This window comes from Centroberyx gerrardi, chromosome 13, assembly GCF_048128805.1.
Source record: "Centroberyx gerrardi isolate f3 chromosome 13, fCenGer3.hap1.cur.20231027, whole genome shotgun sequence".
NCBI lineage: Eukaryota > Metazoa > Chordata > Actinopteri > Beryciformes > Berycidae > Centroberyx > Centroberyx gerrardi.
This window is the reverse complement of record NC_136009.1, coordinates 16,838,620-16,865,135: the sequence shown is the minus strand read 5'-3', so window position 1 is coordinate 16,865,135 and position 26,516 is coordinate 16,838,620. Positions and strand designations below refer to the sequence as shown.

Sequence of the window (26,516 nt, the reverse complement as noted above, 5' to 3'; positions counted from 1 at the left end):
TAAACCCAACAGTGGAAAAGGAGGTTATATGGTTCAATATTAGCATAGGTTGAAAAACCTGCTCAGCAGTTATTCAATAGATTTAGGTGTAACATTAATTTTACTGTTCCAGTTTGATGAGTTGTTACATAAGCCAAGAAAACCAAATGATTGAGAGCTGTTCCTGCAAATGGGTGGCATTTGAGCAACGAAATAAGTCACAATGTATAACAAGTAGATGAGCCAAGCCTATAATCATAGGCTACATTTTGGTGTTAATCTACTGCCATTTTTTCTACCTTCTCTCCATTTGGTGCTGTATCAAAGCCATCTATGCATTTGACTGGTCTGGTATGAATAGCACTAGTCATTCCTGGCTATCAGGCATCCTCACATCGAGCCAATATTCTGCCAGACAGCCTCTGACAGTACAGATAGCCTAGTCTTAATGAGGCACCCACCATTTCAATCCACAAGTTCCCATGTCACCCTGGTCCTGACACACACATGCACCTGCTAAGCATCTCTGCCAGGGAAGGGAGTAACCATGACAACCAACATCCCAGGGTCTGTGCGCTCTGGGCTCATGACTGTGCAGCTTGCAGGTGCACATCCGGTGCTGATGCCAGAAAGTCAATTAGGAGATGGGTCTCAAACCATCTCCAGCCTTCAACTATTGACCAAGCTGAACACACATTCTCATTCACATCAACATCCTACTTCCTATATCTTCCACAGTGAATACAGTGATGGTAAAGATAAACACAGGGCTTTGATTAATGCAGCTAAGGCCTAATGTCAGGTCCAATTTGCGCTCCCAAAATGGAGCTAACAGCGTCTGTCAGTTGAGTCATGATAAGCCTGCTGTTAAACCCTGACCGGAGGAGGATCCTGGCAGGTGACAACAGCTCTGGTTAATGACTATAATTACATTACACAAGCAGGCGGTCGGTAGCAGTGTCATGATCTCACATAGCCAAGCCAAAATATTATATCCATGATGAGAAAGGTAGCAGAAAAATATGGACTAATATCTAAATTGCACATAATGAATATGAATTCCCTCTTCTTAGTTTGGACAGGAATACCAAACATACAGCAAAAAATAGCACCTGTCTGTCTGATTCAAGAAGCTTCAACTCAAAATCCCAATCAATACTTAAGAGGGTCAGAGAGCATCATGATTCATGTATTGGCAAGATGGGTAAGCTCAGCCCAATTGTATTCTGAGGTGCTTGACATAAACCTCCTAAAGCCCCCCTTAAATCAACACACAGATCACGGGTGGTAGACCAACACTCAACAGTTCTTTACAACCACAGCGGGGGAGGTATAACCTTGTTGGGCAAATCCATGATAGAGCAGCTCATGACCACAGAAAAAACAAAACACTACCTAAAAAACAAAAATGAGTCCCAACACATCCACTTATCATTATAGGCCTCACACCTAAGCTAGCAAAGTGAGAGCAAATGTGAGCATGTGTGCGCAAGCAAGCTGCTGTGAGCAGTCATGAATGAGCCAGCGTAGCTCCGAGGCAGGTCACAGACAGGGGATCCGTTATCATCACCATCATGCTACTCCAATCCATTCTCTCCTGCCTGTGGAGTCTGCTGTCTAGACAGAGAGTGGGCAGGGTAGCTAGCCTCAGCGTCCCGAGCCCACCGTTCGTTTCCCTGATCCTGCGCTCCACTGCTGGCAGACTTCCATAGAGCAGAGTGGAGATGTAGGTCTGAGCTTCATACAAGCCGAGAGCAGGGTCATGTAATTCACACTGTTGACAAAGCATGCATGGCAATGAGGCAAGGAAGCTTTGTCACCAATGTGAAATAACAGATAGGCATTGTGAAGGATGGGGTACACTAGGGGGATCGTGCTGCTCCCAAATAGCCCAGAGCTGCGCTGTATAGTTTAACTTTGGTATGCTCTACAGAAAAATCTAAAAGATAAGTGTTCTCTCAGGTTAAACAGAGGATCAATCCTCTTCACACAGACTGGCAGCAAACACTACCTCCCCAGGAGACAGGAGGGAGAAACAAAGTGCTTTTAATTTTCAAAGCACAGAATTACAAAGACAATGGAATTGCTTTAATCTGCTGCTAGTAGGACACCATCTGGTTATTGGTGAGACCTCAAAGTCCTACCAAAGAATGAGAGAGAGCGCTTCTCTCTGGTCTTAGTCCAAACAACCCTCTCCCCAATCCCTTCATCTGCCACAACAGGGACTTTCAAAACTTCATCACCGCTGTCACTACTGCTCAACCTCAGGTTGCGCAGCAGCCATGCAGATGCAGGTGTGAGTGACAGAGAGAGAATCCTCAGCTACAGAGTTTCTCTTCCAATGTCAATCACAAGGCCTGGTGTGTGTGTGATTTTGGATGATGGAAAAAAAGTGACGCTCCTTGACTTGTCTGTGATGTTGTAATAATTAGAGGTAATAAGCCAGCTGAAAAACAAATTGCTCATGCTCCAACGAATCCACTTGTCAATACTCAGTAGGGACACTTGAGCATGCAGGGAAATAAAGACTTCAAGAAAAAAAAAACACAGCTATCCTAGGCAAGGCAAAGGAGTCACAGCAGTTATCTTCCTGTGTACAATCTAACCCTCTTGGAACAAAGACTCACCAGGCTTCTGGGCTGACGTGGCCAGTCTCTCCTCCTGGACGGCGGCCTGGACAGGCTCTGGATCTGAGTGCAATGGAACAGCGAGTAATTCCGGTTCGGGGTCATTGTGCATTTCAGGAGGCAGCTGAGTGCCAGGTTCTAGGTCCGTGTGCTTTTGAGCCAGCTGTAGGCCAGCCTCAGAGTCCGTGTGCATTGAGGCTGGCTGCAGGCTGAGCTCTGGGCCGGTGTCCATATCCTCCGCCTGTAAGGCCTGCTCTGCAGCAGGAGACCTGCAGTTGGAACAAACATAGTCCTCCCTGGGGTGGATGTCTGCTTGGCCTGAGTTCTGACGCTCGCACTCCAGGTGTAGCCATCTGAAAGGAGGCAAAAAAGGATTCAAGGGATTTTAATGCAATCCCAAAATGTGACTTATTTATTACAGTGGTTTCCCTAGTGTTTCCCCAGTGTTACCAGAGAACATCAATTTGCCACAGGAATTCAATACAGTGGCAAGGAAAAACGAGACTTCCCCCAAAGGAAAAAAAATGGGGAGTTGCCTTTTTAGGTAGGCTTGTAATAACAGTGGTTAGTTGCTAAGGTTCCACATAAAAGAAAGCAATAAATAAATACATAACTAAATAAATAAATCCACGTGCCGATTCTTGCCACCCTGATAAACAGATGTTCATTACCTCTTGCAGCTGTGGCAGGAGAGCAAGTCTTTGTGGTGCTCAGGGTCCAGGATGCAGGCACACAGAGGACAGCACAGAGTAGGGTCCTGATTTTGGACACAGTTCTCACACAGCAGGCTGGTGTGGTGCCACTGCCCGCCGGTTCGCGTTCCACACTGGAGGCATACTCTGCAGTTCTGCGGAGGAAGGGAGGCCTTGTTAGTGGCATGAAATTCAAAGTGATTGAGACCCACGCAGTATTTCCCCACCAATGCAGTATGGATACAGTGATTCTGCTATACAGATTTAGCAGTACAGCCATAAATAAATAAACCACTGCTACATAGCTGCCTAGCAGTTAGCCGACGAGACAAAGAGACAGAGCAGCTCAACAACACAGAAAGTAATAAAAAACACATCAGGGTTCCAGTGCGACCGTTTTTGGAGTGTGATGAAAATAAATTTATGCTGCCTAGAAAACTGTAAAAGGAACACATATGAGAATCGATGAGTTGAGATTCAGTGTAGTGATGGACAATTTCAATTATTTTCCACAGGTCATGGTCCCAAATTTTGTTCCTGAAAATCATACCCAACACTGCCTTTCTCACAGCAATAGTAATAATAGTGACGTAAAAGATTAGCAGAATAGCTAGCCAGTCACCTCACGTTAGCTTAGCTGGTTTTCCTCAAGCACACACTACCATTTCCTGATGCTCATGTGTGGTAGAGGATATCAGTGTCAAACACCATGCACACCTTCCCTTCGCTAAGGCTAGGCTACAATCTCTTAAAAATACTGTGCTGATGAAGTGCAGTCCCTCTGACTCCACCCACAGACATTGTAAACAAACACTGAAATGTCTGCAAGAAAGAGGATCCGACAATCCAGCTGGCTAGGGGCACATGATAGAGCACTGAAACTGGAGCAATGACTCATTTTTCATTCATTTCCAAGTCATCAAGATGGCTGCAACAAAACTGCCGTGCGAGTGGGGACAGGGGCTGGGGGGGGTGAAGCGAAAGTGAGCACGAGGGACGCGTGTAGGCTGCGTTCCTGCTGTGCTGAGTCAGATAGAGAAGCTATGTGTTAAGACCTTCCACCACCTGGTGCCTCTGCTGCTGCGGTCCCCTCTGACCGCTGCAGCTGATTGGGTGTTGCGTTAACCAGCCGCCTGGGTGACAAGCATACCACTTGCGCAGCTGGAGGAAGAGGGGCGGGGCAGCAGTGGAGTGATGCGTGTGATTAACATACGTGTGCCCGCGCACAAACTCGGGGGACACAGTCTTATCTTATGGCACCGAGGTTGAACTGCAGCCTACAACAGATCAGCCAGTGTGAGTCATTTCTTAACCACAGGAAGCGCAGACGCAAACCACCAAAAAAGGTCATATTCTCATGGGTGGTAGACATTTTGCTCTGTGCTACAGCTAATATGAATGTCTCGACAAACGCTGAAGAATCTGTTGTGCAAAAGGAAAGAAAGACAATAGAGTCTATGGGAAAATTTAGCAGTACAAGTGGGAAAAACTCAGTCAGAATCTTTTTACGTTTTCTTTTCAAACCATACTTAAGGCTGGTGACAAAATATAACATGGGCAATACATACAATAGGCTGGTACCTCAACCATGAAGTCGCAACCCAATATTATATTATATATGTTTGCAAACCAGCCAGAATGCCCCAAATTTATGTTCTGACCTCCGAGGAAACACTTGATTTGATCTTGCATTGTATGAGCCAACCAGCAGCATGTGATGCCTTTCCTACCTTACATCTCCATCCGTTGGTGGGAATAGAGTCCATGGCAGGTTGTAGGCAGAAGGTGTGGTAGCCTTTGTCACACATGTCACACACCAACATCTTAGTGTCCTCTCCTGGGTTTCTGCACATAGAGAGAGAAGACATGAGTGTATGACATGGAACAGTCAAGGATTTTGATATCATACTTCTCTTACTGCATGAGGGCATGTAGTAAGATAAACACCGCCACCAAGTCCCTACATTTTCTGTGCATGGACTGAAGTAGATGGCAGCTTACAGGTGCCTTATCCAGTTGTGACTGCTTCACACATTCAGCAACATCTGGGTAGCGTCTGGTCAGGTGAGCGTGCAAGTTTGTTGCGTCACGGGAGTACTTCAAAATCTGACTGTGGCTGTAATCAAGTTCAATTCTCTCCGTTTTGTTATGAAATCTGAAATGCACCCAGACATCTTCTGCACAGCTACAGTACTAATCAAAGCTTAGCTATAGTGCCACCAAAGGACTGGAATCGAAGATCAAAGCAAAAAAAAAAAATTAAATGTGCTTTCGTTTTATTGCTGTATAATAAAATTATTATACAGCAATAAAAGTATTGATGCAAGGATTTGAAAAACTGATCCTGAATATGACAAAATAAAATCGTGATGCATAGGAGAATGTTTTTTTTTTTTTGATCCAGCCCTATAATTTAAATACTACTGTGTAATCTGTCTGTATTATCTCCAAAATGCCCACACTACAAAATCAGGACATAACTAATGTTCTGCCTATTGGCTCCAATCCCTGGCTGGCCTGCTGTGCATTAACAGGGCGTCATAGCATCACAAGCATTGTGCATTAACGTACAATATAAGACTGGGCACTAAATAATAGAAACAGCTGCTCAGGTGCAACTATGATTACGATGGTCATAATTTATAAAAGACATTTGTTCATCCAGGCAAGACTGAAAATCAGGTTAATATTAGTTGGTAGACAAAGGTCTTCGAGTTAATTGTCAGTTATAGCTGTTTTGGCAAATTTTCTCCTTTATCTTTTATTTTTAATCTAGTTGTTTGTGTGTGATTGACTCTTTTTGAGATTATCATGACTAAAAAATACCCACGTGAGTGATAGGAAATAGCCACTTATGGGACACTTTAATCCAAAACAATTTACAATACCATGGCCGCATTTATTTTTATTACAAGTAGCTCTGAAACACTAACCCTGACAGTGTCTGTGCAATGCTCAGCACACTTAAACACACAGGGCCACCTTAGTCTCACTGTCACCATTTATTAATGATTTGACCTGATTGACTAATCTGTGCTAAACTGTATACCAAATATGCTGTTGAATTATTTTAAGTGACTCAATTCCAGACATTTGATAATTCTAAGCTATTCTATTTTCATTGTGCAAGCTTTTTACAACAAGTTTTTTTTAACTGTTGCTATGCAGATGATGCACAGCTTTATCTGTCAACTGACGCCAAATGATCTCAGCAAGCCATTTGTGCCTAATGTCACAAAAATTTCCTCCAAATTAACTCTAATAAAAATAAATTCTTGTCACTGGCCCAGACCACATACTGCAGCAAGCAAGAATCGGTAGAGTATTGGTCCAGTACATCCACTATCAAGCCCTCCTCTGAAAATCTAGGGATCATTTTTGACCCATATATGCATTTCCAGCAACAAGTTAACTTCAAATTAGTCTGGCTTCTTCCACGTCCATTTTGTCTTTTAATGATTTAGATCCCACATAAGATCCCACTCCTTATGATGGATGATCCCACATGGGCATATACCGTTCTCCCTTCTTTAGCTATCAGTCAAGTATAGAATTGATTTTATAATTCTTCTGATCACCTACAACACATTGCCTGGTTAGCCTCACACTTGTCACTTAGTTGTTGTGCCTTCATAGCACTGTGGGGTCGCTCAGGTTCTCTGGGCAGGGCCAAGGTCCACGTAAACCCAAAGGTGACTGCTACAGTAACAGTTTTGGGAAATAGTCAGAAATTGTGGCGTAATGTTAAATTTGTACTGACACAATTATAGAACACATATTGTGATAATATATCATGAACTGTGCCATTTATTGTTTCAAACGGAGTGTATTTTTACACACCTATGTTTGTATGAAAACTGTAAAATCATTGCCACTGAAAATTGCATCCATAGGGACAGCTATTAGCTGTTACTAATCCAGATATTTTCAGAGGCACAGTAGTGCATACTTGAGTCTGCGCCTTGTTGAGATCAACAAAACAATAGCTGTTAGCAGTTAGTAGTGCTGTTGGGTTAACTTAGTTGCATTGCGTTATATTGCTGTAATGGTATATTATTGGGTTTTCAAAGTAAATATGAAATAAAAAGCTCAGTGGATAATGTTCACTTTTGGCAACAAGATGCAATTAAAAAATACAGATGTTATTCTAGGGAAAATGTGCAATGTTAACAATGAGTAAGGCTTTGCTCGTCCTATTTGGCCTTGTAGTTTCAACACGGCTAATGTGTGCTTTCAGGCAAAGATAGGCCAGGTTGCTAACAGTACCCATGTGCTGCTTAAATAAGGTCAGGGGTTAGAAGACCGAGCTTCAGGGTACAACATCCAGTTAGCTCCTCACAAACCACAGAGGTAAACAAACCAGCAAGTCTGCACCATGCCTGGTAGCCATGGAGAAAATTAGCAAGAAGAAAAGTGAAAGAAAAGGTAAGAGAGGACAAAAACTTTCAGTATCGGGGTACGTTGCGTAGGTGGGCGGCAAGGTGACTCACTTGCACGTCTGGCAGATTTTGCACTCAGGGCACTGCCAACCTGCCCTCCTTAGAGGGGTCACAGCCATATCCAGGCATATCCCATGGTAGTGCTGACCACAACTGGTGCAGAAGAGCTGGTCCAGCAGGTCCCCTGGGCTATCGCACAGCGCACAGTTCACATCATCTACAACTATGGAAAGGAAAATTAAAGAGACAGACTTAAATGAGACAGTTTAGCCAATACAATGACATTAACTCTGATTTTTTGCTTTCCGCTGAAGTTATCATCATTTTTTTTATTGTAGCCTTCAAATATAATGAATTGTATCCAATTGGACTTACATCTGTGGATGGCCGATTCAATGTGTTCTGGACAAAGGAGGGAGAGACTCCTGATCTCCTGAAAAGTCCCAGCTGCCCCCGCACAAGGGTAATGGTAGAGTTGAGCACATCCTTCAGCACAGCACTTAATGGATGCTCCAAGGCGCTTACAGTATGCACAGTGCTACAGAAAGAGAGGGAGAGATTAAAAATGAAATATGGCTTCTATTGAGTCTTCGTCCACAGCTAAAATGAATAACTTTAGTTCAAAAGCCAAAGCAAGGACAAAGTCCAAAACATGTCCATAACAAACGCTGCTTATGCAAAGTCAGTCATTGCCTGTATCCTTTAATGTCTCTTTGGAGAAGATTCATCTTAGTTCTCAGTGCAGGATCAAACCCCCTGTTTAAATTCAGCTCCCTTTATTACAACATGTTTTAGCCCCCTGACGATAACACTCCTCCTAGCACCTCGTTCAGGCACTTTCTCTCTCAGTTCTACAAGCGCAAGCTAATAGCCACTCTGGAGATTAAGTGGAAGACTTGCTGATGGTTTACTGGACCAGGGGGGGTGCAAACGCAATCAGGGAGCTGTGAGCTGTGCCACTGCTAACGCTAGGAGCTAAGCTGCCATGAGAGCTCAGCCCTGTTGAGTGGCGTGACCTTTTCCATTTCACAGCTGAGAGATCCACGCTGCCAGGCCGACCTTTACCAGCCAGCCTGATCCATCAGCTTTGCTGTGCCTCACTGAAGCAGACCCTCCCTGCTGCCCCAACACATTAAGACAGTGTTAACACCTATTAGTCCATGGATGTCCTCCCCTGACTCACCTTTGTGCTCCCTGAGTCAATGGCTCTGTCCACATTAAGCAGAGATTGTCCCTCGCCCCTGCAAACACCCTCGGACCACAAGACACAACTCTGATGCGCCCAGCATTGCCCTGTAATTTCAAGACAAAAAATAGGTTAAGATAGCGAAGGAATTAAATATAAAAAGCAGATTCTTCATTATATATTAGATACAGGCATCAGCATATGCTGCATTTACAGATGGTGCATTCACTACTAAATCTGAACTCTATGTGACAAGGTCCATGCTTAGTCAAAAGGGGGAAAAAGGTTTGAATATCCACTGCTCTTACCTGACTCAAAGAGAGACTGGACGTCAAGATCTTGAGGGAGGCCGACATGAGAAAGCTCATCCCAAAATCGACTGGCTGGGTCTGGTTCTTCCCCGTGGCTCTCAGACCTACTTGAACAAAGGAAGAGGAATGGAGAGAAAGCAAGAGGTTAACGTAGGTTTTAAAAAAAAGAGGACGACTAAAAAATATATCATGGAAGAGTTAGAAAACATGAGATGGGAAGAAAGTCTGGAGCAAATTGGGAGTGAATCAAGAGTAGAGACGTTAACGTAGAGGACGGTGTGCAATTTTTACAAAGGCAGAGAGATGAAGACAGAAGGAATGAGCAGGGGGAAAAATGTTAGAGAGCAAAGAAGCTGCGGGGGAGGAGGGAGAGGAGGAGGAGGAGGAGGAGGAAGAGGGCCATCTTATTTGGCATGTGCACAAGAGGCTGGCTGTTCTGTCTCATAAAATCTGCTGAAAAGGAAGTGTTTCTCTGAGTCCCTGGCTTGAACTACTGAGCTGCAGAGCATGCGGAAAATGTGGAGAGGGAGAATTAGCATTTAAAAAGGACCCCAGTTCCAGTAAACAAACCAACGGCCAAAACCAAGAAACTGGTTTCTGGGAGCATGATGGCACACTCATGACATACAGCCTTGACATGGTTACCGTTTAGAGCCTAGGTTTCACCAGCAATATTATGTAATCATCTTCTCCCACCTTACATTTCCATTTTTTTCTCCTTTGTCCATCGTCTCTGCTTCTCTCACAAATCAATATAATCTCTTCCACTCCTTCCCCCCCTACACCCTGTGGTCCTTCCTCTGTCTCTGTGTGGCACAAACGAGGGCTGGTCCCGATGACCAATCACACAGCTCCAACACAACAACGATTGGTTGGCTTGGCATGCTGCCAGACCTGTACTGCTCTCACTGCACATTACGTCACCGGGACCCCAGAGAGACGCTCTATTGGTTCCAAAGAACCGAAACAAATTAGGCAGCTGTCCAAAGTAGTCCAGGGAGGGTCCTTTGTTGGCACAGTGTGCACACACACACGCACAAACATGTGCACACATGCATACGCACGCACGCACACACACACGCACACACACACGCACACACACAGGAGAGGCTCACGTGTACCCTCTGCCCAATGTGGCATCCCTGGGCCTGGGGACCAACACAGACATAAATGCTGCTAAGGCAAAGTGATAATTTAGCCTTCAAGCGTAGAACACAACCACAACCTGCCAACTGAGGGAAGCCATTTAGCTTGTGAGGAGTGAAAATGCAGGTGTGTGTACGCGCAGGTGCATGGGAGTGTGTGGGGCATTAATTCATCGTACAAGTTTCTATAAGGGTTATAAATTTAGCTTTTGAGAGTTTCCAACTTAGACCAGGGTAATACTTCCTGTGTCATTTAGATTTCAGCATCACATTGGTTATTTCCTCAACCAGTGTCCAGCCTGTACAGGGAACCAGGCCAACAGAGGGTAGTGACATCAAAGCAAGCCAATGAGTTTGATTTCATGCAGCTCATTAACCGACTACAGGGGCCCATCACAGATGATTTCACTGTCCTGACCAACACTGACGACCAAACCCTTTGTGACAGCGGTGTCAGCCAGGCCCACTTACTTCATCTTGCCCCTCTGTCCTGAGGTGGTCTCTCCGGCCGCATTTGGCTGAGTGGTTTTGTCACCGTCATTGCTGTCGCTCATCGAACCTCCTCTGCCCTTGTGGCTGAGGAGTGTGTCAAGCTCAGGCGTGGTGCTGAACACTTGCAGATCCCCCTGACCCAGCAGGCTACGGCCACCACAGTAACAGAAGGCACAGAGACGCTCACTGAAACAAAGAGAGAGGGGGGTGTTTAATTATACATACCTACTGTGACTTGTTACAGTGCCACGCATGTCACCGTGAATTAAGGCCGCCTCCTCGTTGCAACGGGATTGTCTGCGCAGCCATACATATATACATAATGCCTGCATTTGTGAGGCAGGCACACAAAACACTGTTTGCGCCGTTGTGCAACAATCACTTGTGGAATCCATAACGGTAAACAAGGTAGCGGCCTCAGCACATATGTCAATCAATTTGCACCCATTCCAACCAACCCAATAGGGCTTGCTGTGGAGCAGGCCAGTGAATGAGAGGGAGAGAGAGAGAGAGAGAGAGAGAGAGAGAGAGAGAGAGAGAGAGAGAGAGAGAGAGAGAGAGAGAGAGAGAGAGAGAGAGAGAGAGAGAGAGAAGCCGAGAAGCTGGAAAGTTGAGAGAAATAAAGCAGGCAGTAAATATTTATCAGGTTTCTAAGGGAGGAGATGGCCCTGTTAATAAGATCCCTGGAGATGCTGCTGGCCTGCCCTCCATCACCACCATCGATAGCACAGTCAGGCCGGAAGATTGATTACAACCTTTAACAGAGTGGCACCTGGGAAGGGAGTGCTGCCGCTACCAGCTGATGGCTCCATTTTGTTGACACAAACAGACTGCACCATGCATTTGCACAAGGCAAGGCAGACAGACTCTCACAGATGCACAATTACATACCAACGCATGCACATGTACACACATGCACAAACAGTTTCTACAACATAAGGATCTTCATTTCTCCAACAGCTCTGGTTCAGGAGAAGTTCAGAGCGTCTCTAACCTGCTTTTGACTTCTCTACTCGCTGGGACAGATGGTCCTGCTGATTCCTCGGGTGGAGGGCTCTGGGCCAGAGGGGAAGAAGGCTTGTCCTCCTCTGGCCCCTCAGTGGTCACCACTTCTACAGTCTCCACCGGCTGGGTTTGCGTTTCTGCTGGTAACAAAAAATAAATGTATCAGTTCATCAGTTAGAAGTAAGAAATGACTAAGCATAAAATCCCACCAGTGCATTTGTGAGCATCGTAGCCCTTTGAACAACAGCCTATACGCCCTTAGGAGCTCTTCAACTCAGCGTCAGTTGCGATGGTAAAAGCAGCATGAAGCTTCTGACAGATACAAGCTGTCATAGCGCAGGTTGATTGTGTTCCAGGCAGTTTGCTTCAGGTCAAAAACACAGCCTTTGTTAGCGAGATAGATGGTAAAATATGGGGACCATATGCTCAAGCACTGATTATAGTAAACCCACAGGGAACACAGAGGCCCTCGTACACAACAGTAATAACAATGGAGGCAGGGGAAAAAAACATAACATCTCACATCATACAGAAGCCATCACAGACCAAAATAACTTCTAAAGAAGGGGGGTTTAATATAAATGGGGCATTATACCTGAAATACAACTGAACTCCATTTTGTCATTTCCATGAAAGTTTTTTGATTTGAATTACTAAAAAAAGCTCAATTCACTATGCTAAGCATACTGTATAAAACAACTCCCAACAGTACTCCTCACTGAGACTTTGGGCCATGCAAATTTTTATTAACATTTCACTGAGCTGTAATTAGGCTAATACCGCAATGATTCAGTGTCATCCAATGGAATTACACAAGGACGAATCCAAGCTCATTACCTCCTATTAATTCTCAAACCAAATACACCCGTGCACAACTATTTACAGTGTAGAGATATGAGGGAGATGTGGGAAACTGCAAATCACCTTTGATTTTTTTAAGCTATTTGGCATTTGTTATTCTGATGAGCATTTAGCATGTCACTATGCTAGCCATTTTAGTGTCAAAATTAACAAAGTTCTTCTCAAAATGTTTTAAGGGGTTTGGTTGGAGAAGTTCTCAAATATATTAAAGAAGTTTTTATAGTGGTGTGCATGAAAAAAAGTCAGTCATGTCAAGGCAGACAATTGTCAGGGCACAAGGGTTAAACACAAGATTAGCACAGGGCATGTTGAAACCCGTGTGTTGACCTTTCTAAAGCACAGATCCACTGTGCTTGACCTCAGCTGCACACACAGCACTTTAGGAGCAAGACTGTATAGAATGGTTGTGAATTCCATTTTGCCAAAAGCCTGGAGACAGAGAGAGCTGGAACCATTGGGGCTTTGGTGGACAAGGGAGTAGACTGAAAGAAAAAGCCGACTGTGTGACCTGTTCTTTGGAAATAGAAACAACAAACGTCTATTGTTAGATTTTTTTTTTTACATGCCTAAAAATTGCCCGGTGTTGCTACAAGGTAAACTAGAGCTAAGACAAGAAAAGCTGCCCACTGGCAGAATCCCATTCCCCAATATCCCCACCACAGCAACAGGACAGCACTGAGATCTATGGGAATGGGAGGCGCGTCACGTGACGTGATGTACACACATAAAAAAGCACATAAATGGGTCTGGAGAGACTGATGGGATTTTAAAAAGCTTTTAGAGGGCATTAGCCTTGGGCTCTTTCCCACTGCACCTCAATGCCAATCTCGGCGCAGGAGAAGAGGAGAGATGGAAGCAGCGAGAAGGGAGAAAAAAAAAATATACACCCCACTGCAGCTTCACAGCTCAAGCTAAACCCTTTCAATTATAGCCCTGAAGTAGAAGCATGGGGTGCCAAGAAAAAGCTCTCATCCATCCCTCTCCAGGAGAGGGGAGTCTCCTCTACCTCTACTGAAATATCCTCTGAAGCACTCTCTGCATGAGGCTGCCTGGATGTGCAAGTTCAAGTTTTATATCACTCCCTCAACAGCACCACCACGTACATAATGGATCAAAAAGGGAATCGCAGAGACTCACCTGTGTCCTGAGGGCCTATGGACTCTGTTATCTCGGTCCCATCCATGCTGTCCTCCTCATCCACAACAACCCTCCCTCTGGTGCGACCCCTAGGGGGAGGAAGAGACAGAAACAAATAAAGGAGAGACAGTGAAAGAGAACGAGACTGGGTTTGCCTCAAGAGGGGGGTGGGGGGTGGGGGTCATGAATTAGTTAAATATAGTCACAGCTGTCACTGATTTTAATGGAGGCACTCAGGCCGCTGGGCAAGGCGGAAGGGCGGCAGGGTGGAAGGGCTGGTAGTGGGGGGGTGTACAATACAGCCGTGGTAGTAGTGGTGGGCTTGTGTTGGAGTCCAGGGATGGAGCCAGACGAATCTAGATAGCTCTGCTTTGATAAGTCAGATATGAAGACTGAGAATTAAAATACAGAGACAAAGCCTGGGCATTGTGGCACTCAAGTAACCATATCTACAAATAAATATAGGACTACGTGGCTATAACCAATCTACTGTATGCCTTTGTTGGGATGTCTCAGATCAAAATTTACTGTATATCAAAATTGAGATGCATGTTTATCTTCAGTACAACATGGAAACCAATGCCTCATCATTTACAGTCCCCAGTGGGATGACGACTCATTACAACCTAATTGAGGTGCAAGCGCTGAACATGCGCTAGCCGAATTTCAAACCAGAATACAGGCCTAGCTTATTAAGTGAGAACAACTTGGTAATTTAAACACCACAAACAAACATCTAATCATGAATATGAATGAGTCACATCTGGAATCTTGAACTGACATAACCTTAGGGTTGATTGTGCATTAATTATGATCTGTAATGTACATGACATCCCAATAAAAAGGGCCTTATTCGATGAAGCTTCGGCCCAAACCCATCAGTTAAAATGACGCAGAGAATGCGCAATACAACCAAGATTCAAAACATTTCGCGCAATTGTTGAAATTTCCTTTCCATGAAATTTCCTGGTATATCTAATGTAAAGCATTGCAACTGCAAATCAGCTTCTATTGTGTACACGCATGTGTCAAACTATGAATAAGTTTTAGCCCAGCATTTCCTTACTTTCCAGTCACCCAACCTTTTCACCACGTTAGAAAATTATTAATGTAACAATAAGTAAATTCCCACAGCTATGCACAACAACTAATTAAATCAATAGAATTCGCTAATTAATCTGTAGATTTCTACTTTGACATTTATACATACATTATATAGTTGATAAATACATACATTTAAAGGAAATCCAAGTATGGGACAAATAAGGTTCTACTGTATTAAAAACAACCTTCATTCCCAAGGGGATAGGATTAGCAAGGTTCGACCATACTATTAGACAAATTTCTCAACACATTTGGACACGTCAGCCTAACTACAGCTATAACCTCTTATTACCATATGCAGCCAATAGCCACCTGTTGGCAGCAAGGCTACTGCAGCAAAGTTGTGCTTAGAACAAAGCACTTTGAGCCTCTAACATAAGCCTTGTTTTGTCTTCTCTAGCGGAATAATTCATAAAGTTGGGTATGTAGCCTACATCAGTACTGAGGTCACAGTTCGGTATGTTTTCAGAAAAACAGGGGAAAAGGGTCAATACCTGCTGGTTGTGTTCATTCCTGGAAAAAAAAAAATCCCTTTTCATTTTCCCCATTGACAAATACAAAATAATTCCTCCAGAAAAATTAACTGTATGACCTTAACCATCATTTTTAAATCGCTAACTTGGGTTGTAACCCCAACTAGCTTATTGCCTTACAACATAGTGAAAACTAAATTTTGTCTGTAGCAGCTCACAATGAATTACAATCAATAAGGGAAGATTATTTCCATAGAAAAACAATGTAATATAAGATTCCCCGGACATCAAGGTCTTTGTCTCCTGAGTTTTGAATGCAACCACCAGAGGACGATAATACAAGGACTTCATGCAGACAGTAGTGTACCAGAGGAGCCTACTTCCTCTTTACACCACTAGCACGGGCGTATGATGGAAATTGTTACTCCATTGCTACTCGACGGCACAGCCCCGCAATAAATCAGAGTGTAAAAACGATATATCTTTTAACACAACTGCTAGTTTAGTAATTTATTAATTTCCACCTATTCACAGAGCTGATTGAGATGTTGTTTCTGAAATGGAATTCTTGCAGAGGGCTAGCATTGGTTGTTAGCTTAGCTACCACCAAGCTGGCTGCAACCTATCAACTTAAGATGGCTATGTAGCATACAGCTTGCAGAGTAATTATTATTGATTCATTATTCTGACTGGGCCGACTGGGATATTTTATTTTTTTGGACATATACCGTTCCATCCCTAGTATCCACTATCAACAACTACATGACATCACCCCCTCTGATGAAAAAAAGACATTAGCATTGATTACTCTGCCTTATATCCCACCTACACTACCATATCTACAGGAAAGGGAGTCTGTTGTTTGTTTTGAATGTTTCTTTTGCCTAACTAAACAGTTGATCATCATTTTTAAAACACACCCCAAGTGTCCCTTTATTTAATACAAAGAGTCTAGGGATAAAAATCATCACAACCAACTGGAGCATTTTGACCGTCAACAAGGGGCTCTTGCCTCATCTACTCCTAATTGTTCTGAGCTACAGTAAGACTAAGCAATGACCCTCCTGTTGAGCTATCAAAACCACCTCACCTCTTCTCTATCTCAACATTTTCTCCCTGTAGTGCCATCTTACACGCCATCTTGGCCTTTTCTTCACCTCCCCCTCTCCCCATCTCTTTGAAGATGGCATCCCTGGCACTAGCTGGCACCAAAGCAAAAAAAACTTCTAGCCATTACCAAGGCAGTGTAACCCTTTGCATATCTTACTGAATCTGCTCTGTCAGCAGATCAAACGAGCACATCTATGTATGCAACCATACGGCAGTGTGCCAACTCCTACACATGCACACACACAAGCACGCACCCCTCCTTCATGTATGGAAAGATCTGTTAGTGTCAGCTTCCTCCAATGGGAGCTCTGTTAACCCAATCCTGGGAGCGCCATGTGGAGGGGATAATTGTCATGGATACAAATTAAACAGCAACATCCATTGTGAGCATGCTAAGTGGGGAGAGCAAACACAGCCCAAATGAGAGCAGCATGTCTCAGGGGTACTCGGGAGGATGCAGGGGGTGGGAAGTGGGGGAGGAGATGGGGAGTGGGGGTGGGGGTAATTTTCGGTGCCACTGGAGAGAAAAATCACAATCGGCTGGATGCCAAATCAACCCCTCCCTCCAAATGACTTCCATGTCAAGATAAGGAACAAGCCTAAAAACCTAAGAATGACAAAAAAGTGAAGACCTCTGCACTAGTAAACCTCCGTTACAGAGACAATTAACTGCAGGCTTGAATCAAACGTGAATACGTTCAGCTGGAAACAAACCACCAGACACTTGAAGTCTCAACAGACTGCAACAACAAAGGTCATTTCGCACAATTTTTATGCAGTTGTAATGGTGTGCACAGTAACCGCTGAGGCAAACATAGGGCATCTGACTGTCATTGGATCACACGGACACATTGGGATCTACGACAGCCTGAAATTATACAATTCTGTTATCATCAGGCAAAATACCTCTTTCACAATAATTGGTGATAGAATGTGAGAGCACAGAATTAAAACCTAGGAAATCTAGGATCAGTTAGGCCAACAGTAACAACTTGCTTATGCTCAGCACCTATACTGACAAACCAAAGAATCAGAGGGCCACTATTCAATATACAGTTACAGTATAATAAAGTTTTAATGCCATGGTAGCTTGCAAATTTGGTATTATCCCAATTCATGAATTTGCTGAGCGTAGGCCTAAATCTTCTAATATAAACTCTCATTGACTATTGAAGGTCTTTGTTCAATGTGCTGCTGATCATTTCAGACAAGGAGCTTGTACAGATTCCAATCCTTAACATCAAACATGACTGAAATGATCAGGAAGGACCCTGTCAGTCTGCAGCTGGACAAGAGGATGTTTGAGTTAGTTGTTCCCTTCATCAGCATTGGGCATAAGGAGGTAATCAGTGGCATGCTAAAACTACAAACATCTAAACTCCAGGAGCTTACTAAAAATGTTTACAATGACAGCAGAATAACAAACCATTTCATCTTAGTAAAAGGGATGGACTGTATGGCCTAAGAGGCTCTAGCTTGTACTTAGAAAATGGGCAAACCCTCCTCCCACCATGGGAATAAGCTGTTTTAACAAAAGGGGAGCGCAGACAGACATCTGAATGAAAAAAAATGTTCATCCTCAGACCTCTCCAGCTGTCCGAGAGAAAGAAAGGACATTTTCTAGTATCAGGGAAGACCTGATACTAGAAAATGCCTTAAGACCCCTGCAGATGACCACACCAGCTGCCTCATTAGTCTTCACTTTATAGGCTCAATGCATAACTTTTTTCGCTCTATAGCCAATGTCATTCAGCTGGTTCTTAGTTCTCTGAGGCAAACACAAATGCAGAAATCAGCCGTGTGTGACATTTTCATCTACTAGCACAATCCTATGTGCACACACAAAGTAGCTGTTGGTGACTTATTTACATAGGTTGCTACGCAGAACATGTACTGTAATTATATATAACTACACGGAAAGGTATCGAATTTCAGCGTTGAGACAGCCATTTATTTCACTGACAAACACTCAAGACTAACATCCAACCCCCATACCCTGCACAACTTATCCCCCCCCCCCCCCCCCCCCCCCCACAGTCCCACCACAGGGAGAGAGAGAAAAAAAGGAAAAGGTGAAAATAATGCTGTGGTAAGTAGTCCCAGCTCTAAGGGAGCAGACTGGAAAACCTGTCAAGGATTATGCCGTTTGGGAATGGACTGAATAGCAGATGGAGCGTGGGCAAATCTAGTAAATTCCAACAACCAGGTCTACAAGAGCGAGCGATTGCAGATATGTCCGCCTTTGTCACAAACAAATAGGCTTTTTAACATCTAAAAACAGCAATTTTATCATTTACACTATCACTGTTGATATCCATTAGAAGAGAAATGCAGTCAATCTAAACACAGGATTAATTTGGGATCCTAGATTGATTCAGAGCTTGGTGAACTTGTTGCACAATAATGGGTATGCGATTGAGAGAAGCGTCACATTTATGAGCCTATACAACTCGGTTTCTGAACTGCTGAGCGGGTCGTTTCAAGCCAGAAAGCGTCAGCGGCCCCATTAGCCTATTGTTGTAGAGACCAGAAACTAATGGGCGTAATGTTGTGAACTAGCTGTAAACTAAGTGTAGAAACAGGTAGAGTGAGAGTTGGGTGGAGGGGGTGGTTCTGGGACACGAGAACTTACTGCTGGGCCTTCTGGAGGCGCCCTGGCCCTAATTCAATGAAACCTCTGTCATGGGAGGTGCCAACTTGATAACTCCAATGACATACCCTCGCTCACCCAACCCCTCTTTCCTCTTAACACCAAGCTAGGTTTCCACATGGGTGCTCACCCAAATAGCACAAGATAATTACATCAGATCCTGTGAATTTTTAAATGCCCTAGCAATGTAAAAAAAAACAAAAAAAAAACATAATAATACAACAACTCCAGTTTCTTAAGTAAATAAAAACTGATGTTTCTCTTCATAACAGTAAATGTGATAAAAAAAAATTATCAATCCTTTGCTACAGCCAACATTTGGTATCACAAACTGATTTGTAATACAAGCAACTGTTTCTGATTCTGACCATGACAACACTGGCCGTTAACCGATTACAGCACAGATAACGCAGAAGGGCATATTTCTGGTAAATGTATTGCTGATTCTTCTTCACCAGCACATCAACATGAAGTAATCCAAGACTGCCCCAGGTCATCCAAAGGCCATGGCATTAACACATTGCCTGGATGCTTGCAGATTAAATGATCCATTGGGAACAGGGTATTAAGATTGATTGAGAGGACAGACTAAGGAGAGAGTTAAGAACCTTGCGGGCATTATATTACACAGCAGCTCTAAGCTGCATTATGTGTTGCTATGGAAGTCACAAAGAAGCCAGGCACTTTGTACAGAAAGAGATTGAAATATTTTGTGCTGGCTTTACCTGAATTCATGCTGCTGTTGAGTATGACTATTACAAAACCCCGTATGAAAAGGACTTCTAATCAAGGTTACCTGGACAAGCTTTCCCTGCAACAAAATGTAAATTTAACTGCTCAAACAAAATGTAAATTTTAACAATGTCTTCATTACACATATTTAAGCATATGTTCATAAATACAGGAAAATTTCAATTCCTATGATGGAGGCCCTTAAAAATACATGCAGATTTTTAAAAACAAATCTCTTTCCCAGGGGATCATTCAAAGGACCTCCTACATGAATGTGCCATCTCTACTGGTCAGCTGCATTTTTCCATCTCGCTGGCTACTCTTACATCAAATGTAGACTCTAGGCTAATTGAGGGGAGGAAGTACAATGGAACTGGCACCAGCAATCATTGCAAAATTAGTCTTCATAACAAACTTGGTTTAATCCCGACTTTCTTTAGTAGCACCACCAGGTTACATCTAATCGAAATAAGCCTCAGCATTCAAAATATGAGTGAATTGCTCCATCATTTTTTAGTATGAGAATGAAGGAATGAATTTTCCTGTCTTAAAACAAAAGCATGATCGCATGTCAAACTGACACCATGATTATTTAGGCCATATTGCATGAATGATTAAACGTACTTCTTCCTGGTCTTGGATGTGGATGAGGGTGGCGCCTGGGGTGGGATGGTAGCAGCATCCTTGCGCGGCCTGCCACGGGGGCGCTTGTCTGCATGGGCTGGGCTTCCTGTGGACGTGGCCCCTACGCTGCTGGAGGGCGGCGAGGGTCCCTGTTCAGAGGGTTCCACAGTCTTATCCTCTGATGACATTCTGAACAAACGGAGAGAGGAAGGTACAGACAATCATGAGGTGTTAAATGGCAGCTAACCCAGACTCGGAAAAATGTGTCTAATTGAGTCAACATTTAGGAAACTATAGGGGAAAATCTGATTCTTTTCCATAGAGGTGCTCATTTTCACCTCATCTAATTTTAGATTATTAATAGGCTTTCACAGGCAAGATGGGAGGGAGGGGATGATATATGCCATGAGCCAAATTCAAGCCCACGTCGCCAGAACATGGCGTGACTGTGCACCTTGGCTCACAGACACCAGGCCATCCTGGTGCCCATTTATTTTTTAAGCATTCTGACAGACTTGTGATACAAATTGCAGTTTTTACATGAAATGAGTTGTCAGGTTTTCCCATAACACATCCATGCATGCTATTACATTTCAGGAATACAGCTTATTCAATGGCTTATTGTTTGTAATGAGGTCTATCTGAATGAGACTCAACTGTTCACAAATCTGCACCCTGCTCATAGTTTTTCCTGATGTTCAAGTTCATTGGGTGCTCCCAAATCAATGTCAAAAGCTATTGCAAGAAAAGGTGTTTACAAGGAAAATTCCACCCTCTGATACTCTTACATGGTTATATATCATCAATTTGCGATGTTCGATGCATTCCAGGAAACATTTTGTGATGAAGTGTTGTAATTTACTTTTTTTGGTGTACCCACTTTCCCTCAGCCTGCCTCGTCAATTTCAGTTAGTGATTTCCTACATTTCCCAAAATGCCTTTGGAGAAACCCCAGAGAACATGCGTGAACTTGTTGCATCCAGCCATTGGTTTTACATACAGGTGGAAAGAGCAATAGTGATATTAAGACCAAGAAAACGTGTTTTTAGGATCGAGAAGAGTCAAAACACTTAATCAAAACGCAACACATAAATTGGTATCTCTTCCTCTTCTACAATAGACTTCTCCGTGTATGATTGTTGAATTTAGGGGCAAAATGGTGAGTCTACAAAGAACCTCTTGCTCTTTGATTCTGAGGTAAACCTGACGTTTACCATTGATGTTTTAGATAGCTGAAGTTTTTTCTGCTATCAATCTCCATTGTAGCTGTGCTGGAAATATCAACGTGATGTCACATTGTCTATGTTTGGCCAGTTATCAATAGGAATAAGAACAATACACCACCAAACAACAAAAAGGGCCAAAGATATGTGGTTCTACATATCTTTATTGTAATTTACAATTGAGTGATGGGAAAGATTGGCGAGAACAAGTGAAAACTAGCTTAGTGCTTGATATTCTCATCTAATGTCATGCCATTGAAATGATTACTGCAAATAAGCTTGATAAAAAATGTGGATGGTTGATAACGCGTGCTTGAGTAGTTGCGTGGGTCAATCTTTGTTATAAAAGTATTTTAATAACTGATTGTGCATAGTAGGTCTGAACAGTTAATGAGACTGTAACATGTTAGAATAGTTTGTGATTGTAAGACATCATCAAACATAAAAAGAGAGGGAATGACAAGCAACTGAGGTTGTTCGGCAGAATGTAGGCTGACGCACGAAGACTCATGTACATGGCATGCACCTTAATTTGCTTAGCCACCAGGAATAGTCCATTTTGCCACAGATATGTAAAGTAGCTATCGTACCTGCTTAATAATATTGTACTTGCACCTTATATTCACATTCAAAGTTTACCAATTGCCTTCCACATTGGCTAGTTTTTGTAGTACAATGTGGTTATTGCAAGTGGACCACAAGAAGCCATTGCAATTTTCAATTTATATAATGAGAATACACAACACTTGCACTATAAGTTGATTAGGCACCACATTTACTTGTAGCACATGGACTGTATACATGCTCTATATGTTATTCAACTACAATTGCTTTTAGTTGTGCTAACTGGTTGCGTGAAATCAATGCTATTGTGAGCCAATTATGTGCTGTGGCTTGTAAGAGGCAGAGGTAGCTGTGGCCTATTTTGATCCAACAATAAAACAATGAATTAATCACGCATTCTGCATCAGTGCTCTTGGAGGTGTCTCACTCTGTACTGTCATCAGATGGTGCTGGACAGACACCATGTTTTTTTTTGCTGATTTGTGGGATTCTACTCCCTCTCTCTCCCTCATCTACATTAGCCTCTTCCAAGCTTTTAGTCAGACAGGTGGAGATCCAGTGAGAGCAGATTATTCCACAGGAAATATTTTTTAACAGGAAAGGCAACAGTGTAACTTATGAAAAGTCATCAAAATGGTTAGATTAGTAGTACAATTCATTTGAAATGATTCAGTTGAGCAATTTTTGATTCAGATAACAATTTGTTCCTTGGACATAAATATCAAGTAAGAAACAGGAGCTTATGTTGGTCCTCAAAGCTCTGGTAGTGGTGGGGTAACAAACATTTACTGTGTTTAGACAACCTAATAACCAGATAAACCTCAACTGAAACCGACAAGGGCACTCGTTTTGGCATTTAAGGTTATGCTACACTTCTAACGTTACGATTTGGAAACTCTTGGACAGTCTAACAGTCAAGGGTACAATTGGATAGATGCTAACGTTAGCTTTTGTTACTCAAGCTGGAGCACAAAGCAATTGCATGCTCTACGAGCAGCTAACGATAGCTAGCCTGTTGTGTAGAACTCATGTCGTCTTTCCTCAACAACCAGAGTCGAGAGTATCAGTGAGATCGGCTGAATGTGGCATAAGATGTAAAAAGATGATATTTCTCGATCTCTTTTGCTAACTTGCAAAAGTAGATTAGTTTCGGCTTTGAGCCACATTAGCCAGCAAGGCAACTTTGAAACTGGTTCAGATAGCAAACAGGTTAGCAATGGTTGCAGTTAGTTGGCCAACTCAGCCTGCTAGTACGCCTACGACAAACAACGGCAAACATTCATTTTTCCACCTCTTGACTGATATGCCAGGCAGCTAACGTTAAACAGAATAACCTAATCATAATGGCAAACTCATTGACTAATGTCAATGGAAACTGCGCTATCTGTTAGCCAACTCACAACTGGGTACAAGGCAATGAAAATCATTTGGGCCAAACACACAGGAAGGCTCAGCCTATTTACTGAAACGGAACTGTTTTGTGGAAATATAACGTTACACACAAAGTAAAAAATAATACGTTACTCATTAAGGCCAGTTTCGATTTCTGATTTTTGGTTCCACGATTGTGGTTTAATGGTGAATTTAGACTGGATATAGTATCATAAGTAGTGTCCAAACACCCACATAATGCTGATTATATTGTGCCCATGAACCATTCTATTGAATGTTCCGTTCCGTTGAATAGTCGGAGTCCTGAAAACCAAGGCGGCGACAAAACCCCAACATTAGACTAGAGCTGGATAATGTTGGCTCAGCTTCACTAAAAAGCTGCAAAGCAAACAAATCTAGTTTACAATAAAATTCTATTAACTTCCCAATATATCTTACCTTCCAACCCTATGAATAGCGAATTATTCTCTTCATGTCCAAAATACTGGGGGGTGAAACGTCGCACTTTTATCACTTAGCTAGCTAGCAAGCTAATTGAGCTAGCTAGCCTCTCTCCAATGAAGGAACACCGCAGTTCTCAAAAATGCATAACGCATAACATAGTAATCCAATGTTGTAAGGTTATTCCTAACTTCGCCCATTTGATGGAAAGACAGATGATGTAAATCCAGCAGAAAACAGCTTCATTGGGACACGCATTTGATGGATCACTTTCCTTTCTCCAATGACAGCTGTCGTCGCACGAATGTTAGTTTCAACCAGTTCAGGTTATCTAGCTAGTTGGCGTTAGCCACCCAAGTCTGCGGTCAACAAATTTACCATTAACGGGTAGCCAATTGTTTGAATGCCAAATCCAAGCGGATACAAACTCAACACTCTCTTAAAATGAAATATTATATTTGATCTTCAGCAAAAGTAGAGATGCTCAAGCAAACGTTAGGTCTCGATCGCTCGGTTGCCAACTGGTTCTATTTTCTTCAGCTGCGACAAGCTGCGGGACCAAGCGGCCAGTTACGAGACTCTCGCAGCCAGCCTGCCACGCAGCAACAATCGCCACCCAAGACTTGTAAAAACAAACAGGAGCATGCCAAAAATAACGTTCCGTCCGCGCACAATGGCCGAGCGACGAAACGGCTATGGAATATTAAAAAATTAAGTTGAAGATAACGCTTCGGTGTACTCTATAACGGTGGCCATATCTAATGTTAAGTGGCACCGACGCACAACCCTCTAGGCTCCTCAAAAAACATAGACCCACCTCCCCTACCAAAAGTGCCGCACACAAATCTCTGGGAATTGGTATGGCTCATCGAGCTGTAGATGATTCGAATGTGCCACAAATGTTTAATAACGTCGGAGAAAAATAACGACAGAAATAATACACAACCCCTTTGGCAATTTCTTCAAAATACTCTCTGACCCTGCGGAGGGATATGGGCATTTAGTAAATAAAATAATGGCTTGGGAAGGCTCAAAACTGTGGCGCCTGGAGTGACACTGGACTGGAGCGGACTGCCAGCCGTTTGTGCTCAAGCTCATGCAAATCCTCGCCAGCAGCAGCAGCAGTGGCTCCACCAGTCATCACCAGCCATCAGCCTGCTCCAGTGCAGGGGAAAACACAAAGATAAATTAACTTGAATATCCGCTGTGGTGGTTTTATTTTCGGCCAACTAACTACGGCGTCCAAACAGACCACGACCGAATGGATTTCCACTGGCTACCCCAGGGCAGCGTCTCTCTCTCTCTCTCTCTCTCTCTCTCTCTCTCTCTCTCTCTCTCTCTCTCTCTCTCTCTCTCACTCTTACACACAAACACACACACACACACACACACACACACACACACACACACACACACACTGATGCAGGCGTCATTGCATCGGTTGGGTGTTACGTAGGCAGCAAAGTGGCGGACATACTGTACATGCAGGGGTTAAATTTGGGAGAGCCCCCAGGGGTCTCATTCTAGCTGCTATACATTAGGTCCAAGAGCCAGTGGGTGCTACACATCTATGTGCATCTCTTTTTAATTATATGTTGGGCTCCCTAGTCCCAACTCACTGGGTTTCTATGAGCATAGCAGCCAGAAAATTCTGTGAAAACAAACGCAGCCCTATTCCTGTAAATGGTAAACCAGGACAGCTCTTTCCCAGACTATGAGCACCCTCTGCTGGCCCATACGAGCCATGACACACAAAGGTTTTTTTTCTTTCTAAGCCATAAAAAAAGAAACAGTTCTTCTCCCCAGGGTATTTTACAAAGCAGGATTAGCAAGTTAGCCAGATAACTTTAAAAAGTGTTACGAAACATCTTCTGCAATTATGTTTATTATTGGCAGCCATGCATGTTGATGGCTGTCATCAACATGCATGAATCATATTCCTAAACCTAATATTCAGGTTTTGTGTTACAGATCCAAATCAGTATCACCAGGAAATAGCATAATCTTTTTTTCACAGTTGCCTGGCTAACTTTCTAATCCTGCTTTGTGAAATAGTTCTCCATTTTAATAGGAACAACAGTCAGTGAAATTTACTGGTTAAAAATCCACCCTAAAACAAACAGAAATCCTGTTATTTTCTGCCTTGGGACTCTAACATGAACAGCTTTAACCAAGATTTCAGATTTTTGATGTCATCAAGTGGCACTAAGACTAATCCCTTATTGTTGGGTTAACTGAGTGTTTTGTAATCAAGCAGTGCTATAGGTCTATACTAAATGCAGAGTTGGGGAAGTTACCCCTTCAAAGTGAACTGAACACCTGATTAAAC

General features: G+C 43.1%; 1 protein-coding gene across 2 annotated transcripts in view; it reads right to left on the bottom strand.

Annotated features, from left to right (window-relative positions):
* The window catches only part of kmt2cb (lysine (K)-specific methyltransferase 2Cb), a 65,308-nt gene extending 40,595 nt beyond the window's left edge, over positions 1 to 24,713 (bottom strand). Inside the window, exons 1-12 of one of the 2 annotated variants that reach the window (XM_078287447.1) lie at positions 24,185 to 24,713; positions 20,568 to 20,756; positions 13,875 to 13,963; positions 11,866 to 12,016; positions 10,851 to 11,057; positions 9,232 to 9,338; positions 8,921 to 9,030; positions 8,113 to 8,275; positions 7,789 to 7,960; positions 5,029 to 5,143; positions 3,278 to 3,453; positions 2,607 to 2,959 (exon numbers count right to left, since the gene is read on the bottom strand). In XM_078287447.1, coding sequence (XP_078143573.1) covers positions 2,607 to 2,959; positions 3,278 to 3,453; positions 5,029 to 5,143; positions 7,789 to 7,960; positions 8,113 to 8,275; positions 8,921 to 9,030; positions 9,232 to 9,338; positions 10,851 to 11,057; positions 11,866 to 12,016; positions 13,875 to 13,963; positions 20,568 to 20,755 — 1,831 coding nt within the window. In that variant the 5' untranslated portion in view covers position 20,756; positions 24,185 to 24,713. The remainder of the gene's footprint in view (positions 1 to 2,606; positions 2,960 to 3,277; positions 3,454 to 5,028; positions 5,144 to 7,788; positions 7,961 to 8,112; positions 8,276 to 8,920; positions 9,031 to 9,231; positions 9,339 to 10,850; positions 11,058 to 11,865; positions 12,017 to 13,874; positions 13,964 to 20,567; positions 20,757 to 24,184) is intronic. The other variant, XM_078287448.1, reaches the window with a different exon arrangement.
* Positions 24,714 to 26,516: the final 1,803 nt, after the last annotated feature.